General features: G+C 42.0%; 2 protein-coding genes across 15 annotated transcripts in view; both read right to left on the bottom strand.

The window, feature by feature from the left end:
* MYO3B (myosin IIIB) overlaps positions 1-19,217 on the bottom strand; it is a 471,131-nt gene that overhangs the window by 91,495 nt on the left and 360,419 nt on the right. The window lies entirely within an intron of this gene.
* On the bottom strand, positions 13,919-18,426 carry LOC128314059 (40S ribosomal protein S14-like). The gene has a single exon (XM_053215263.1). The coding sequence runs from the start codon at positions 16,952-16,954 to the stop codon at positions 16,499-16,501; it is 456 nt and encodes a 151-aa protein (XP_053071238.1). The 5' UTR covers positions 16,955-18,426; the 3' UTR covers positions 13,919-16,498.

The raw sequence follows: 19,217 nt of genomic DNA, 5'->3' as shown, positions 1-19,217 counted from the left end.
CTCACTTGAATGTAATCAAAGCTTTAAATCTAACTTACAGTTTACCTAGAATGCAGGATATAGAGGGACAAGATAAGACCACGAAGAATCAAGCAAACAAATACAGAAAGTGGGCTATAATTTTATGAGATAATTAGCTTCAATTTCTTAAAAAGTGTCATGAGAAAGTGAGGATTATGTATTAAATGAGATTTAGGGACATAACAACTCAATGCAAGGTAATGACCTAAATTGGACCCCAGCTTGTACAAAAAGGTGTAAAGGACATTCTTAGCACAACTGGGAAACTTTGACTATGAATTGGTATTAGATGATATTAAGGAATTATTAATTTTTATTATTTTATTTTATTTTTTTAAGTAGGCTCCATGCCCAATGTGCATCTTGAATTCACAACCTGAAGGATAAGAGTCGCATGCTCTATTGACTGAGCAGCCAGGCACCCCAGGAATTATTCATTTTCAAAGTGTGATATTATTGGGTGCCTGGGTGGCTCAGTCAGTTAAGCATCCGACTTCAGCTCAGGTCACGATCTCAGTTTGTGAGTTCGAGCCCCGCGTCGGGCTCTGGGCTGATGGCTCAGAGCCTGGAGCCTGCTTCGGATTCTGTGTCTCCCTCTCTCTCTGCCCCTCCCCACTCATGCTCTGTCTCTCTCTCAAATAATAAACATTAAAACTGTAGGAATATTTAAAAATACAATAGTGTCCTCAGCCTCTATTAGGAATCACATGCAAAATGGCAGTAAATAGGAAGCAGTTGTCCGTCTACATTCGATTCCTTACATATTCCAAGGGCTCTTTGAGCCTCTCTGAGGCCATGACTGAAGTCTTAAGCAGATTGCCTCCAGGGCTCAGTAGCTCTGCTGCTTTGCTGCAGTCAGTTCACTCAGCTGTGGGTTCTAGGAGTCACAGAAAATCTCACGCCTCAGGGACAGCGTTTCCCCTGGGCATCTGCCCTGAAAAAGCCCCCAAAATGAAACTCACATCTAATTCTTTCTTAAACTCTCATCCCAGTGTGACTGGATGAGAGGCCGGGTGCAGGGTGGCTCCTGAGTGCATGGCTGCTGAGAATGCCCCAGCATTTTTCTTCTACAGCAAAGATCCATGGGGCCAGCTGGCTTTGTCATGCTGGGTTGGCAGCACTAGGTGAAGTCACCGCACTCCAAAACTGGGTCTCAGCTTTAACAGGCTCCAAAATTGAGTTTGCCAGTTCACTGAGGGGTGATGACTTTTTCAGAGTGGAGTTGTGAACCAAACTTTCAAGAGTCATATTTGAAAAGTAGAATGCCAGTGTGTGGTTTTACAGTGAGTAGTATAATTTGGACTATATACTCTCACTAGTTGGTTGATATACTCTGGAGACTGATTTATGCATTATAATTAAAGGAAGCCACGTGCTCCGTGTGAACGTTGAGGATCTGATCCATCAATCTGGTCTGGTAACTGGCCTTTTCCTACTTTAGGGTTAGGGTAACTTTTCTTGGATGGGAACAGAGACACAGTGGTTACCCTCTGACTCTCCATTTTATAAACTTCATTTAAATTTCTTTTTGCAGTTTTTATTAACTCTGATAAAATTTGCAGGATTGTCTTATCTTTTATCAATTGTAATTTAGAATGGCTTGTAGACAAACTGAGAAACTCATTAGTCGTTCACACTTGAAAGTATATTCTAATTTCAAAACAGGATAGGTTGCAGCTAATTCATTGTCGGTTGATTTGTTAGCTTCCTGCTGTCTGAGTAGTTCTCATTGTAAATTCGTGTGTCTTCAGTGGTAGCCCTGGGAGAAAGGCTAATCAGCATAACCAAGCAAATTTGCTCCTGTTTCTTTGATAGCTCTGAAAAAAAAAATCTGTTGTACATGGAGCTCTTAATAAGAAGAGGTCAATTTCTTGTTCCCAAGAAGCACCAGCCAATCCACCCTGCAAAAGATATGCTCAGACCAAGATATTTTAACATAGTAGGATCCCCATGAATCTTGGGGATTTCAGATAAGTCATAAGATAAATAAGTCATACAACTTTCCTTATGGAAATTACCATGAAGCGTAATAGAAAACATAAACATCTTTGCAAATGGTTTGATAAGTTCAAGGTTAGGTAAATAAAGACATTTTTTAAAAAATGACATCAGAGAAAAGGACACCGTCCTTTGTAAAAGATCCCGAGCTGACCTGAGCACTAACGGGGTTTCCATGTGAACTGGCCACAGGTCAAACCCCAAGTGGCAACTGAAGAATTCTTATTTAGCACTTATATGGAATCTGAACATGAGGGCTGAGGGTACAAACGTGGAACACCACCATATCTGAATCTCCCTATACTGTCACTGTGCATCTACTCTTCCCTGATTTGTTTTAGCCAGGTGTCCATGCATCTTTTCTTACGTTTATTAAAATGGCTTTGAAGGTACAGAGGATTGGAAGAATGGAAAATGTTCTAAGAACACAGATTTTTATGTAAACATAAATGTATAAGTAATGCATACTGTATTATGAAACTTGGAAAGCTAGGATTTCTAGAATGCCTTTATTCTCTATCACCACCATCACAACAAATAAGCATTTGCCATGCCCCCACCAAACCTCATCATGGTTATATTCATACTTCTGTGCTTTTCCTGCAATGTCGTCTCCTCTCTGATGCACCCAGCCATTGCACCTTTACCCTTTAGCTTGGAAGAGCCTTTCCTGCCCCATCCCCACCCAGGCCATCTCTTGTACTCTGGGCAGAGTTGGAGGCACCCTGGTGCATTTCCACAATCTACTGAACATAACCACACTGAAAACTTACTATTGTAACTAACTCACCTGGTGCCACATGCTGACCAATTAAGAATGTCTGCAAATCATCTAGTGAAGGTAGACTTTATCAAATTATGCTCAAGAAGGAAGAGTCAAGGGAACAAGCCACTTGGCCTTTGAGACATCAGAGTTCTGTTCATCAGTTTTGTCTTTTCTTCTTTATTTTTTAGTTGAAGATGCTCCAAATTCCCAAGAGGTCTGAATATTCACCAATCACTAATCAATGAAAGTGTAGTAATCTTTGACTTTCTCCCCAAAGCAGATGACTAAAAGAACTGGTGGCAAAATGTTCCCTTTTTTTGCTCCTTCTGAATAAAGAAGAATCTTTTTTCTGATTAAAAAATAACATATAAGGGTGCCTGGGTGGCTCAGTTGGCTGAGTGTCCTACTTTTGACTCTTGATTTTGGCTCAGATCATGATCTCACAGTTTCGTGAGTTCAAGCCCTGTGTCCAGCTCTACTCTGACAGTGGGTAGCCTCCTTGGGTTTCTCCCTCTCTCTCTCTGCCCCTCCCTCATGTGTGCTCTCTCTCTCTCTCAGAAGAAATAATAAACCTAAAAACAATTCATTATTGAATCATCTAAAATAGATATTTAAAGAGAAGAAAATAAAGATCAAGGATAATTTCCACAACCAAATGGATCTGTTAATATCTTGATGTATATTTTTTCAGACGCTTTTCTATGCATATAATATACATTTAAAAAAGACAAAGGCTCAGATGTTTGCCATTTTAACTTACCTTTGCAAGTTAGGAGCATCTTTTGCTATATTTGTGTGCACTACACACATATGCAAGTGTGCAGGCATATCATATTTATGGTTGCATAGTATTACGTTGGGTGAGTATCATAAATGATTTTATCTCTTACTTTTGGATATTTAAGTTGTTTCCAGTTTTACGACATTATAAATAACAAATCATGAAATATTTTGTGCATATAGTTATGAGTACTCATCCAATTATTTTCTTGGATAAATCTTTTTTATATTTATATTTAAGAGAGGTGGGGGGAGGGGTAGAGAGAGACGAGACAGAATCTGAAGCAGCTTCCAGGCTCTGAACTGTCAGCACAGAGCCCAACATGGGGCTCGAACTCACAAGCTGTGAAATCATAACCTGAGCCGAAGTTGGACGCTCAACTGACTGAGCCACCCAGGTGCCAGGTGCCCCTGCTTCTTGGATAAATCTTAATCTGAGGCTGTTGAGTCAAAGGGTGAGCAAACTCTTTGCCTGTTTTATAGCTTTTGAATTATATCATCAAATTCTCCTCTAAAAGGTAATAAAAATTAACGTTCATACCTGCAAAAGTATGAAAGGACCTACTTCTCCTCATATCACCAACCCTGGGTATTATTAGTCTTTTGAAGCTTTGCTTAGCTCTTTGGTCAACAAAAAAGAGGGGTACCTCATTATTAGTTTAATTAGCATTTGTTGATTCCAAAAGAAGGAAAACATTATTCCTGGGCTTTGATATATGACATGAAGGAAAAACAAAGAGTACAGAAGAAGTGAAAACAAACAATAATCATGCAAAATAAGATCACCATTACTGCAGGAAAAAGGGAAACATGAAAGAACGATCACAGTGTTTGTGTTATTTGTTCTGAATTACGTTTGGCTACTTGGTAACTTTTACAAAGATTCTGAAGGTATGCCCTGTATCTCAGCATCCCAACCAGTATCATTGCCGAATAAGTTGAATATACAAGTTATACTTAAATAGATGGGTATTAGTTTGGTCTTGGACACGTAATTATTTTAAGTTTTAGAGCATGGCTCAAGGACAAATTCATCAAAAGGGCTCAAAAGGCCTAATAAATGTTTCATAATGTCATTGCTCAAAGTTAGCACTACTAGTTAAATGTATGTACTTATGCTAATTTCCCAAGTCCCACTGAGTCCTTTAAATTTGATATTTGTTTGCCTCATTGCTTTTCCCCAACCGTGAGACCACACAGCCTTAGCCAACTCTTGTATTCTCATTTCTTTTTTTCTCCTTTACTACTTTATTGCAGGCAGCTGTCATGTGTAAAGTCTAAGGTTAAGAGCACAAGACTTTTCTTCATTCTGCTGAGAATATTTGTCTTATTGGAAAAAAGGACACTCAACCAAGAGCCCTTAAAATAACCCACATTTAAAGTAACCCATAAAATGTACTTCATTTCTTTGTCAGCAACCAAGGGAGCAAAGACAAAACCAGCCTCAGGCCCAGGGATGGAACTCGGATGCAGTAGTGAGGAAGTGCACTGTGACCCAAAGAAATGCACGACCATGGGCTGAGGGCCACAGCACAGCCAGAATAGCTGAGCACACTTTTCTGTGCTCAGGATGTGACTGGATGCTCTTGTTTAATCCTCAAGTCAGTGCTAGCAGCGAAGGTCCTACCAGAGTGCCCTTTTCACAGCTGAAACTGGGGCGGACTGAGTGCCCTGTGCAGGTGGCATCCAGACATTCTGATACAAACCCAGGTCCGGTGGACACAGAGCCTGTGTTCTCAGCCTCTGGCACCATTTTGTTGCTGGACTTTTGTAGACAGTGACACAATTGATTTGGGATCTTAATCAATGTTGCCTGGAGCAACTAACATTTAATTCTAGAAAACTTGCCAGGAAACAGATTAAATTAAGCCCAACTGTATCCGGAGATACTCCTTGATCCCTGACCTGTTGACCTTTTATTTACTTTGTGTCTATGGACTAATATGAAGATTATACACACTGTACCACAATCAAGATTCTAATTTGCTGGGAAGACTTAAGATTCTGTGTAATTGGGGTGCCTGGGTGGCTAAGTCAGTTGAGCGTCCGACTCGATCTTGGCTCAGGTCATGATCTCAGGGTTTGGGAGTTCAAGCCCAAGGTTGGGCTCTGCACTGGCAGTGCTGGCAGTGTGGAACCTGCTTGGGATTCTGTCTTTCCCTCTCTCTGCCCCTCCCCTGCTCACACTCACACACACTCTAAATAAATAAATTAATTAATTAATTTTAAAAAAGACTCTGTATAATTATAAAACATATATTATGTGTGCAATATAAGGTCCTCAACTGCCTCCCAGATATCATTCACTCATTCCACAAATAATTTTTGAGTACCTTTGTCTCTTGCTGTTACGGGGGATACAGCAGTGACAAGGGAATCAAAGATTGCTATGCTCTTAAGAACCTATATTCTAGTGGGGGAAGCAGACAACGAATGAAAGAGAAAAGTAAATATGCTAGCACGTTAAACAGAAGTGCCAAAGAAGAAAACTGAAGCAAGAAAGGGGCATTAGAAGTGCTGGAGGCAGGGTCTGCAATTTTATTTATTTTTATTTTTTATTAAAAAAAAATGTTTATTTATTTATTTTGAGGGAGAGAGGGAGCAAGTACAAGTGATCACACATGAGCGGCGGGGGGGGGGGGGGGGGGGTGGGTGACAGAGAGAGGCAGACGGTAAGGGGGAGAGAATTCCAAACAGCTTCCACGCTCAGTGCCGAGGCTGACATGGGGCTCGATCTCACAACTGTGAGATCATGACCCGAACTGAAATCAAGAGTTGGACACTTAACAGACTAAGCCACCCAGGCTTGGGTCTGCAATTTTAGACTGAATGGCTGCAGTAGATGATATCTGAATAGAGCCCTTAATAAAAAAATAGTAATTGATGTCTTTGAATATGCTTTCAAGCAAAAGCTCCTAAAAGGTAAAAAACATTGTGTTACGGCACGTAGAAGCCAGAGACTATTGCAAACAATTGATAAAGGCTTAGCAACATACTTTATGATACATATTTATGATATACACGTACATATTCTTGACATATTAGTGCCAAAACACATGGGCTAGCACTAAAATACACTCACTAATGGTGTATTTTGAATTCTAAGTATACAACACATAATTTTTTGGTATGTTTTTTAAAATATTTCATGGGACATACACTAAAAGTTATTTATATAAAATTCAAATTTAAGTGGGTATCCTGCATTTTTATTTGCCAAATATGACAACTTGATCTTGGACAAATCAGTACCTCAGCATCTTCATCAGGAAAATGTAAATAAAAATTCTTGCAAAATTGGGGCAAAAGGTTTCCATTTGTGCTTTTAGGCAGAACAAAAAAGACAACAAAAGGATTTTAAAATAATTAAGTCAGAAGATATATCCACGGTCAGAATTTAGAAACACACACTTAGCAAGGTGTTTAATATTAGTTGTCTATAATTTTGTACTTCTGAAAGTCCCTGAACTGGGAAACTTCAGGCTTGAGGGACAGGGAATGCTAATGACAGGTACCCCGGGGGTAGCTTCCTTTTGTGACCTCTGTTTCTCCTTTGAGTGGGGTCACAAGGTAACTTGTGGGTTGAGTTACTTTTGAGTGACAGTTCTAGCACTTTAAAGCCTGAATTAGGCCAGGGCAGAGACTTGTGGAGACAAAGGAAACTTCAGAGGTAATTTACCATTTCTTTTTCATGCTTTAAGTGGGAAAACTGAGGCCTAGAAAGGCTGATGTGACTTGTCCAAGTAAGTCAGAGGTAAGAGGAGTCTAACATCCACATTCTTTGGATGATGCTCTTGTCACTAGTATACCCACCAAAGGTGGTATATTTAACCCTGTTTTCCTCCTTTAATTATGAAAGCAGTGCTCAGTTCAGAGAAATAAAAGCAAGAAATCCTGAAATCCTGAAATAAAGTGCATGATAGATAAGCAGGCACTAAACGATGAGGCCCAAAGACAGATGAGGGAGGGGGCGTGAGCGTAGGGAGAAATAGTTGAGGGAATTTTTAAAAACTGAAGTGAAAAAGCCTAAACAAGATTGTACGCAGTCAGCAACGTCACAGTGGAGAAGTCAAGGACAGACAGCAAGCAGGGCAATGCTCATGTGAGTAGACTTGCAGGTATGGATTGAGAGAGACTGTGATCTAAAGAGAAAGTGGCTGATGAACTGCCCAGTCAAAAGGAGAGAAGTAGCACCGAATTTACTTTTTAATTTTAACTTTTTTTTTTTTCAAGTAGGCTCCATACCCAGTGTGGAGCCCAACACGGGGCCTGAACTCAGGACCCTGTGACGAAAACCTGAGCTGAGATCAAGTCAGATGTTTAACTGACTGAGCCACCTAGGTGCCCAATTTTAACTTTGTATTTTGACTTTTGACTTAATTTCACATTTAGTAAAGATGCAAGAATAACATATGAAATTTTGTATACTCCTCAGAATATTCTCCAAATATTAGCAATATATACATTTGTCTTATCCTCTCTCCTCTCTTTCTCTCGGTACACGTATACTGATATCCGTATACACAAATACATATAATTTTTTTCTGAACCATTTGAGAGTCAGTTGCACCTGGTGTTCCTTTATCCCTAAATACTTCAGTGTGTGCTTCTTAAATTTTTTTTTAATGTTTATTTATTTTTGACAGAGACAGAGACAGAATGCGAGTGGGTTAGAGGCAGAGAGAGAGGGAGACACAGAAGCAGAAGCAGGCTCCAGGCTCTGAGCTGTCAGCACAGAGCCCGACGCAGGGCTCGAACTCACGAGCTGTGAGATCATGACCTGAGCCTAAGTTGGACGCTCAACCGGCTGAGCCACCCAGGCGCCCCAGTGTGTGCTTCTTAAAAGCAAGGGCATTCTCTTATATGATGAGGTAAAATAACCAAAATCAGGAAATTAATATTAATACAATACTATTATCCAATGTTTAGGCTGTCTGGATTTTGCCACCTGTCCCAATAATGTCTTCTTTGGAAGAGGCAAATTCTGGACCATACACTGCATTCAGTTGTCATGTTTCTCTAGTCTCCTTTCATCTGAAACAGTTCCTTAGTCTTCCTTTGTGTTGCATTTTAAAACCTATAGATCATTAATTTTGGAAGAGGTCTTTCTGGTTTGTCTGCTGTTTCTTCATGATTAAATTCAGGTTATGCTCATTTGGCAGGAAATCCACCGAAGTAATATTGTGTTCTTCCTCAGTACATCATGAGGAGGAAGATGCTGTCAATTTGTCCAATTACTGGTGATGCTAACTTTCAACACTTGGTTAACGTAGGGTCTGCCAGACTGCCCCACTCTCTTTTTGCAATCACTAAGTATCTCATGGAGATTTACTCTGTGATTATGTAAAAAGCTTATTAACTCCTTAAATTTTCCCTACTAGTTTTAGCATCCGTTGATGATTTTTGTCTAAAACAATGGTTATTTTAGCAGTTGCCAAACAATGATTTTCTGTTTTCATCATTCCTTTTACATTTATTATTTCACAGTTTATTGCAAGGAAAAGCTTACCCTGTTTCTTCCTTTCTTCATCTTCCTTTCCCTCCCTTCTCTCATTCTCTCCCTCCCTCCCTTCCATCTATCAATATAGACTAGTGGATTCTTATTTTATTCAATACACTATATTCTTTTATTATCAGTATTTATTTTGATACTGAATTGTCCTCAATTTGGCACTAGCTTAATTTTTTTTTTTTTAAGTTTGAGAGAGAGAGAGCATGTGCACACATGTGCACGTGAGCAAGTGGGGGAGGGGCAGCGAGAAAAGGGGAGAGAGAGAGAATCCCAAGCAGGCTCCATGCTGTTATCAAGGAGCCCAATGCGGGGAACCCATGAACCATGAGATCCTGACCCGAGCCAAGGATGGAAGCTTAACCGGCTGACCCACCCACGCACTTCAGCACTGACTTCATTTTAAAGAGTTAGGAACCACAGATTTCAAAATGAGTGTCTCAGAAAAGAATGTAGAACACTAAAAATTACATAGGGAATGGTGGGTACTTCAGAGAGAGCAACAATAACTCCTTCTTTATTACTATTCATGAATATGTTTTCTGTGTCAGGTAAGATACACTTTATCTACGTTATCTCACTGGACATTCTCAACCTGGTGAGGTAGACATCGTGTCATTTTGTCTTCCATTTAATGATGAGGAAATGGAGCAAATGAGTTCATCAAAGCCTTACTTACCCTTAGCAGCAGCAGGTCTAGCCCTTGCTCTCAACCACCAGGCAACTCCACAAATAGGTGTGGAAATCTTCAGGAAAGGAAAAAATCTTAGAAGCAAGTCTACACTGTTACTGAGGGTAGCTGGACATTTGTTCCAGAGTTTATAGAGTCATCTGAACTTTTTGCATTTTTACAAATGGGGCGTTTGGAAACTGTCTACAAGTCTGTCATCAGTCTAGGAGCTTTCCTAACCTGCACTGTGGAAACTGTCCCAGCCCTGCCTGAAATCCTGTGAAGGAAGCATAAAGAAAGAGTTCATTTGAGCCAATGTCTACTGACACAGATCCAGAAAAACATGAGTTGGCCAAGTCACCTGGGGAAGCGTTCCCATGGGTCAAGACAAGTGAGAGCCAAATTTAGGAAGAGAAAAGAAAACTGAGGGAACAGCAGAGCAGAGATTCTTAAGAAAGTTGGTATCTATTCAAGCCTTTAGATCCCAGGTGAAGACAGGGCTGTAGCTTTGCCCTCCTAACAGGCTAACAGATCAGATCCTTCTTCCTGCAACAATACCACGGACTCCACCACTGCCACACCACCACTTTTAATATGAAATTACAGATACTATGAGATTGCACTTGGGTGAAAGAAGTATGTGGCATGCTAGAGAAACTAATGGAAACAACAGCCCTGCCTTAGAGGGAAAAGCACAATTGGATCTGAGAATAACATCCTTACACTCCCAGGAGGAACGAACTAAAAATAAAAGACAACACGGTGCTTGTGCTTCCTGCCAGTCAGTAAATCCAATAAGCAAAGGAGATGCCTCAACCTGGCGCTGGGTAGTTAACCGTCAGCCTGACTCCCTCCACCCGAGAGCAGCCATGTGGCTCTCAGAGCTAACAGCTGCCAAGCAGAACCCCTCAGATTAACCCATAGGTGGTGTTGAACCACTTCCCATTAAGATATTTGCAAAGCAAACAAAAATGATAGCCCCACTCTGAGTGCTGGGAGCGGGCCAGGAGCGCTGGCTGTTCTTGTTGACACAAAGAGCTCTCCGGGGAAGGTCTGGGCCAGAGCAAGGAAGGCCACTCCTGCCTGCGTCTCCAGACTGTGTTGATTTTAGGCCATTAGAATCTTAGTAACAGGGTCTGTTTATTATCTAATTTCCCAATCACAGCAGTCGCTAGAGCCCTGTCTCACCAAAGCTCTCTATTCCTGTCTTCCTGACCTACACCATCGAGATGAAAAGAAAAAAATTCCAGCCTCCTTCTGTTTTGTCTGCTCATCAAGGAGGCAAGTCTGAGAAGTCACTGAGGTACACACAGAAAGAGTGTGGCATCACTACTGTCAATGGCTGCTGTGGCCAACACTTGCTCAGGTCCATCACAGTTTAAAGTGACTGGGGCAATACTAATGGGAAATATGCTGGAATATTTGTGCCCTGCAGGTACAAGCCAAATGCCACAGAATCCACGAAATACATTTGGAACAGAAACACTACTATTTTTCCTTTTAACCCAAAGAAAATGAAATAAAGTTAACAAGGCTGTGGAAATACATAAAGTTATTCTTCCTTCAACCTGTAAGAGTATAATCTAGGTTTCCTTAAGTATTGATGATAAAACACTTTTATCTAGAATTCATTTTTACACAAATTTTGTTTCCTGCAATATTTTCATCTTGAACAAGTTTTCTTTTCTCAAGTTTGTTTTTTCTTTCAAAATAGGCTCAATACGCAAAGATTTTTTTTTGAAAGAGAGAGAGAGAGAGAGAAAGAACAAGCATAGGGAAGGGTATAAGAAAGGGAGAGAGAGAATCTTAAGCAGGCTCCATACCCAGCATGGAGCCTGATGTGGGGCTCGATATCATGACTGTGAGATCATGACCTGAGCTGAAATCAAGAGTTAGATGCTTAACTGACTGAGCCACCCAGGGGCTCTGCAAAGGTATTTTTGTCAAAAACTCATTCTAAGCCTGAACATAACAAAGGTATGGATGAGGATACAAGCAAAGTAGGTATCAGAGATGTACTGAATTTCTAGAATTTCCTACACTCACAAAATGGGTAATGTAGGACGGGAGCAAGGGATGATGAAATGGTCAGAAGAATTTGCCAAATTTTGTTGTTCCTTGAAATTGTCCTTTAGATTAGAAACCAGAACTTTAGGGATGTAGGTATCAATTGTATACGGAGAGAGACAAACAGAAACAGAGAGAAGAAAAGGAAAGAAAGAAGGAAAAGGAGAGAGCTAAAGAGAGATGGAGATTTCTTTAGTAAAAGTACAGGTTATCATTCTGAACAGTTGATTTTTTATAAAAAAAATAAGGGGGGGAAGTTATTTGCTACTTAAAGTATAAAGAGCAACTTCCACCTTTCATTCAGTTTTAGATGATATTTATCCAAATAAAATTAAGTGTCACTGGACCAAAGTTCTCTGTAAATGTGCAGGCTTTCCAGAAAGAAAGTAAATCCAACATTGCAGGTCAACTCCACAGAGCTCATGCCATCATTTGCTGACAGCATCACTTGCTGATGTGTCCACAGGGGATCACATTTAAGGCCTCGGTGGGTGATGCGGTAACTGCGGCTATCCATGAGGTTATGTCGAACACACCGAAATTGGTTCTCACGTCAAACTGTCCAAACCATTTCTGGAGATGCTCCGTGTTTGTCTGAGACACCAGGCCCAAAACACTGCCTTGAAGTGTGGATCTCGTGTGTGGGTGGGGGTGGTCAGAGAACCCAAGTCAAAAATGTGTTCTAACAGCAGGGTGCTGGGGTGGCTCAGTCAAATATTTTGACTCGATCTCAGCTCAGGTCATGATCTCATGGTTTGTGAGTTCAAGTCCAGCATCAAGCTCTGTGCTGACAACACAGAGCCCGCTTGGGATTCTGTCTCTCTCGCTCTCTCTCTCTCTCTCTCTCTCTGCCCCTCCCCCACCCGCTTTCTCTCTGTCTCTCGCTCTCTCTCTCAAAATAAATAAATAAACTTCAAAAAATGTGTTCTAATATTTCTGCTTAAGTTCACTATGTCTGGATCCTAGCAGCTAACTCTAAATTAAGATAGTAACCATAGGCAGTTACCTGCCAATAACTCTGCTTCATAAAGAAAATACATAATTAAGCATCTTCCCAAACTTGGGTCTTAATTTTTTTTTAAGTAGGCTTCACACCCAGCATGCAGCCCATTGCAGGGTTTGAAATCATGACCCTGAGATCAAGACCTGAGCTGAGATCAAAAGTCCAATGCTTAACTGACTGAGCCACCCAGGCACCCCAGGCCTCATTTCTGAGTTGGGAAGTTAGATCCATTACAGAAAAATGAGACGATGTTAACATTTCCATTCACTTATTTTGTTAGCACTGTTGGGTTTCTGAGAAAGCCAGATTCCTACTTTATCAAAAATCAATTATTATGTTGAAGTCAAACTCAACATAAATAAGAAGCATTTCTTGAGGGAAAACTAATTAAATTTAGCTTTGGATCTAACAGAAGTAAAAATTCATTCATCCGTTCATCAATTACCCTTATGCTTATAATGGCCCAAGATCCAGATTCGGCTGTTATCCAGAAATGAGTGACAGTTTCAACCCTGGAGTTTATTATCACATATAGATTATAGTAACAACAGTTAACATTTCTGTGCATTTACTACACGCCTGGTAGTCTTCTAAACATTTCCTATAATTTATTCTCACAATGGTTATGGGAGATAGGTACCATTATTAGACATGTGTTTAACTTGCCCAAGGTCACTGAGCTAGTTGGACACGGACCTGAGCCTAGACAGAAGCAATCTGGCTCCAGAGTCCATAGCCTAAACTGCTTCCTCTGCCTGCATGGTGCCCCTGAACACAGTGGACAGGAGTCAAACTCAGATGCTGGTGGGGCCAGGCCATGAATTAAGCAGTCTGTGAGTAGGAATCAATGGAAGACACCCTCTACTCGGTCCCAGCAGACTGCTGCTAGATACAACAATTTTTTAAAGCCATCAGAAATCTGAATTGTTCCATGAAGTCTTTCTATTTTTATAAGTTGGAAACTAAATTAAGAATTTTAAAAACATTGTTCAGGCCAACCAAAATACGTCTGCAGACCATATTCTACTCAATGACTGTATGTGTACATTTTTCAGCTTATAGAATATGGTCCAAAACATTTTGTGCATCTTTAAGCCTCCCACATCTTGGCTCCTATCTGCTTTATTGCTCGTTATAGTTCTCCCTACATCACGTCCCTCCCACCACACCCTCTGCCTTCATCCCACTGGACACCTCGCCTTCTTGTTGTGCCCCCTGCACATCATGCCTCTGGACCATGGTTCACTCTTTCTCCTACCTGGGATGGTCTTCTCCTGGCTCTAGTCTGTTTCAAAACCCTGCACGAGGTGCCACATGGGTGATAGCGTGAAGGATGAGTAAAATATTCCAGGTAAAGAAAGAACTGTCAAGGAAATTCTATTCAGAAGGAATAGCATGGACAGGTATACAGAAACAGGAAAACAAAAGACATACTGAAAATCACCAAACAGCTCCAGATAATTTTAAAAGAGGGCACTAGACTTTGGAATCTGGTCCTCCAAAAAGAACTTGGACTGCGGACATTCTTGACATCCACAATCCTTCTAAAAGGGTCTTTTGCATAAGGATCACTGATCCACTGATGATTTAAGGTTTGTTGAAATAGTTCAGATAAATATTTATGTACAGCCATAAGCAAATCCACAAGGAAAAATATAACTCAAAACAGATTTTTCCTTGAAGCTCCTTTCAGCTGGTGATAAGATTTCTGGCTTCAAAAACGGTTTGAAAATAAATGTGATCAATTAGTACTTTAAAAATCAAGAAACTCCAAGAAGGCCCTAACAATCGAGTAAGCTCTGGAAGTTACCACTTGGGGCTGTGCCAGTGAAACCCTGGCCATATTGGCAAGGGTGAGTCGGGCCCAAACTCAACCTCACGTTTATCCCTGGCATAAAAGCCAGGAACACAAGAAAATAAAATATGACCCTCACGTTAAAGCAGAGAGTGAGGGCTGTTCAAAGTTTCTAAAGTGCTGGAATCCTCAATGCGTATTTTAGTCTAAAGCCCTACAGCTAAGCCAGAGGAGCCTTGACTCTTCACCTCAGGCTAGCTTGCACAGACTACTGTTTCTACCACTTCCATCACCACAACCAACAGCAGCGTGTTATCATCCCATGAGCATTTACCATGCGTCTAGAGCTATGCTAGTTCCCTCGCAGAGATCATCTCCAATCCTCACAATCACGCCCTTTCTGCAGCCCAGGACACCGAGTTTCAGAAAGACGAAGGAATTTGACCAAAGACTCGTAGTTCATAAGAAGCTGAACTATGATTTAAACTCAGGACTGTCACCAAGGCCCATCTGCTTTCTACCCAAAGGAGATAACACACAGCGTATCTCCCACATCACGAGCACTTCCTAGAAGAAGGCCACCACCTCTACCACTGCGCCCATACCTGCCGCCACCCTCCTTCGGTGTCCAAGTTCCTCTAATGCCTAGTGCATTAACTTGGCCCTGGCAGTAGGCACTTGGCTGGAGGGCACCGGCCTCCAGAGGGGGAGAAACAGAAGTGGAAGGAAAAAGGAGCACGGGAACTGAAGGGTGGGAGAGGAAAGGTCCTCCTGATACATAAGGAAAGTTTTGTTTTGTTTAATCTTCTTAGCACTGCCACATATTTCTGCGGGGACCCCCCACGCAGTGTGTGTGTCAAGATATGTGGCAATCTGTACTTTTACAGCCCACATGAAGATCTGGCCCACAGTTGGCCCTGACTGGGAAGCTGTTTCTCTGGCTCATCCATTCTGAGGTCAGCCCAATTGGCTCCAAGCCCCAGAGTGGGAGAAATATGTGCTCGCTTTCCCCTCTTGCGAGGTGCCAGCTCTCCTCGAGCTGCCTGAATCATGAAGATTCCCGTCACTCGGAGTCCGAATCCTCCCTGAAGTGGCCCACAAGGAAGCGGTTTCTCTGGAGGTGTGTAACGAGCTGCCGGGTAGAAACACGTGCACCAGCATTATCAATCTCCTGCCTCCGTTATAGGGGCTTCTTGTTATATAACAACAGGCTAGCTGTGCTAAAGAATGTCAAATAAAAGCCTGGCAAGAGCTTTGCCATATGCAGGCCAAATTAAATTAAGGAGCATAATCCTCACTATTGTACTTATCAGCATTAAAATAGAGGATTACCATCATGGGAACAAAGCCCCACGACATAAAAGATTATTTCCTTTCTGCCATTCACTGTACACAGTTACAGGCTCATGTAGGAAGCGGAGCAGAGAAGGGCCACACCAACCACTGATTTCTCCTTTCAACCTGAAGCTGCCTTCTCCCTAGCCAAGTTAGCCCCCACCCCATCATGCACAGATGGGAACATCTTCTCCATGAGGCTTTAATCCCAAGAATTCGGTGCTGGAGTTCTCTCCACCAATCACAGGATGACGGTTTTATGCCCACCAGGGTTTTTCCCTTAGCTGGTTGTGATTTAAGATTTGTCACAATGACATTTATAGAGAGCACAGAGCAGAAAAAGCCATGGGCTAAGCATTTGGAACCTGGAACCTAGACAGGCAGCAGAATGTATCAGTAACTTAAAAGTGTCAGCTCTGGAGTCAGAAGGCCTGAGTCCAAATCCTGACTCTGTCACTTTACTACTGGGCAATACTGGCAAATTACTTATCTTTTTCTTAAAGCTTATACAAAGGCAGTTTATTAATAGAAAACAATAATTTGAGAAATCCTGTTCATAGACGGTGACCACAGCAACCCCCCTTCCTGCAGGTACTATCAGAGGGGATGGGGGTGGCTTCCTCAATCTGCCCGATCTTCATTCCTGAGTGGACAATGGCTCTGAGGGTTGACTGGGCTCCAGGGCCAGGGATCTTGGTCCTATTTGCTCCTGTGGCCTGGAGTTGGATGTGGAGGGCAGCGGTGCCCAGCTCCTTGTACCTTTGGGCTACATCCTGGGCAGCCAACACGGCAGCAAAGGGAGAGGACTCATCTCGGTCAGCCTTCACCTTCATCTCACTAGTCACACAGCAGATGGTTTCCTTGCCAGAAAGATCAGTGACCCGGACAATAGTGTCACTGAAGGATGCAAAGATGTGGTGGACATCAAACACATTTTCTCCTTCAGCCACTTGAGATCTGAGGCTGATGACCTGTTCTTCCTTCTTTTCCTTCCCCTTGAGAGGTGCCATTTCCGCATGTCTTCTCCAGACTCCACCACCAGAAAGCAAATTACTTGTAATACCATAATGTCGGAAATTATAAAATGTGTACCTCTTTCATAGGGTAATCTAAGGATTAAATAAGGTAGTACATGCAGAACACTTAATATAGTGCCCCAAATTTGTTAATAAATGCCAAATGTTAGTTGTTTTTATTGCTGGAGAGAGAAGCTCTGGTTTCAAACGTGACCTGCCATTTATTCTCTGTGTGACACTGTGTGACCCCTCCAGACTAGCTGATTAGGGGCTAGGTAAATCTGATACATCAACTCAGCACTGGTCTCTAGGCAAGCTTTGGGGACTACAGTCTTGGCCTTCCCAGTTTGGTTTACTTATCCATAAGACGGGTCGGTAATGCCAGCCAAAAGGCTTGGATAAGAATCACGTGAGATAACTGGAAAAGGACCTGGACTCACAACAAACGTTGAGTGACTCTGAAGGATTATGTTGTTCTTATTCTCAGCAATATTTCTTGTCAGGTTTGGGTTTTCCTTATGAGCTCTTCCCTCTGATTTTGCCTTCTCTTTATCTTTCCCTAGTACCTGTCTGATCCCATCACTACTACTTCAGGACTCTTCTGGCACATTTTGTTGGTTGGTTCTCCACCCCCTTTCTTCTTTGCCTACAGCCTACTTGCAGAAGCTGAAAATGCCCATGCTCATGTTCTCAGCTTTCCTTGTAGCTCCCTGGCAGATTCTGGCCAGTGAGATGAGAGGAGAGTGTCCTAGGGACTTCTGGGAAAGGCTTCCATCCTGACGAACAGAGAGAGACTCCTGAGGAGAACCCCACCCGCTTCCCATCCACCTCTTCCTTCCTGCTTTGGACACTGCCACATGAGGAAGTATTGCTTTAGTGCTGCCTCAGCCACCTTGCAACCATAAGTAGGGGCACGCTGATGCACTGAAAATAGCAAAGAGATGAAAAGGCCTACCTCCTTAATGACATCCCTGAGCAACTGAGCCAGCACTGGAACTTTTGTCTTCAGACCTTTATCTCAAGGGATTCTTAAACATATTGGTTGGAGGGTCTGTTAATTGCTGCTAAGAGCATCATCACTGGCATGACTCAGCTTTCTTCTTTGCCTGCCCATCTCTTCCCCTGTTGCTCTCCCCAGTTTCCTTCCTGTCAACCCCTGGGTTGATCCACAGGGCACTGAGGTGACCATCAACACAGAGGGCAAAATGAGACCCCTAACCCCCTGGGGCAGGCATATCTTGACACCCTATCTAATGAATTATTCTGGATCCTATTGTTGCTGCCCCTACCCAAAGATTGAGCAGGAAAAACATTTATTTCATAAAAATCTGAGCTCTAAGAGTGGCCTTGGATGTCAGCTCAATAAACGTACTGAGTACCTACTGCATGTATTGGAAACAGAAAGAAATAAGATTCAACCCTCACTTTTGAGAAGCTGACCTCCTAGCACACAGTCAACCACACCACCACGCAATATGTGAAGTGACAGAGAGTGATAAACCAAAGTGTGGTCCCAGGACCCTGTCTGTGAGCTGTTCCTACTCACTCAATGTCATAAGGAGCTTGTGCCAGAATGTAAATCAGTTTATTATCAAGTACATTATTTAGCTCTGCTGATATTTTTTTTTCATAGCAAGACTTCCTTGATGAAGAAAGCAGTGGGTTGATTGACATTCTGATATGAACTCATTATCTTGTTGTGAACCAGCATTCTGAGTAGTACTGTTAAAAATGGACTACAAAGATTCAAGGAGCATTGAAGAGAATTAAGGTCTTCATAGAGGGAAGGGATATGACCATGTGTCTTGATGAGATAGCTAAGAACTGAACAGAAAGGCATGAGCAGAGAGAACAGAGGTAGTTACATTGGTAAAACGGTAAGTCTGACCCCACAGGGTGCATATAGGGGCGTACTGGAGGTGAGTCTGGAAGACAAAGCAGAGCAAGACAGAAAGAGACTTGACATGGCAGACTGAGAAGTCTGAACCTCTTTTGGTCTAAAATGGGAAGCCATTAAAGTTCTTTGAAAAGCCAGAATATACTTTAGGATAATTGATCAGGTGTCAGAAATAAAAGCTGGTCTATAAAGAAGAGAAAAGGGAGAGAGGGAGAGAGAACAAGATAATGGTAGGCCTGGACCAGGGAAGGATGCTAAGAAAATGATTGGAGGTGGAGTTAAATGAGAGGTAGGGATCAAAAATGGCTGCCAGGTTTCAAGGCTAGGTCACCAGAGTGTTTATTCAACTCACAAGAGTGG

Source organism: Acinonyx jubatus, chromosome C1, assembly GCF_027475565.1.
Source record: "Acinonyx jubatus isolate Ajub_Pintada_27869175 chromosome C1, VMU_Ajub_asm_v1.0, whole genome shotgun sequence".
NCBI classification, from domain to species: domain Eukaryota; kingdom Metazoa; phylum Chordata; class Mammalia; order Carnivora; family Felidae; genus Acinonyx; species Acinonyx jubatus.
Note: the sequence above shows the minus strand (reverse complement) of the source record. Positions and strands in the feature narration are given on the sequence as shown.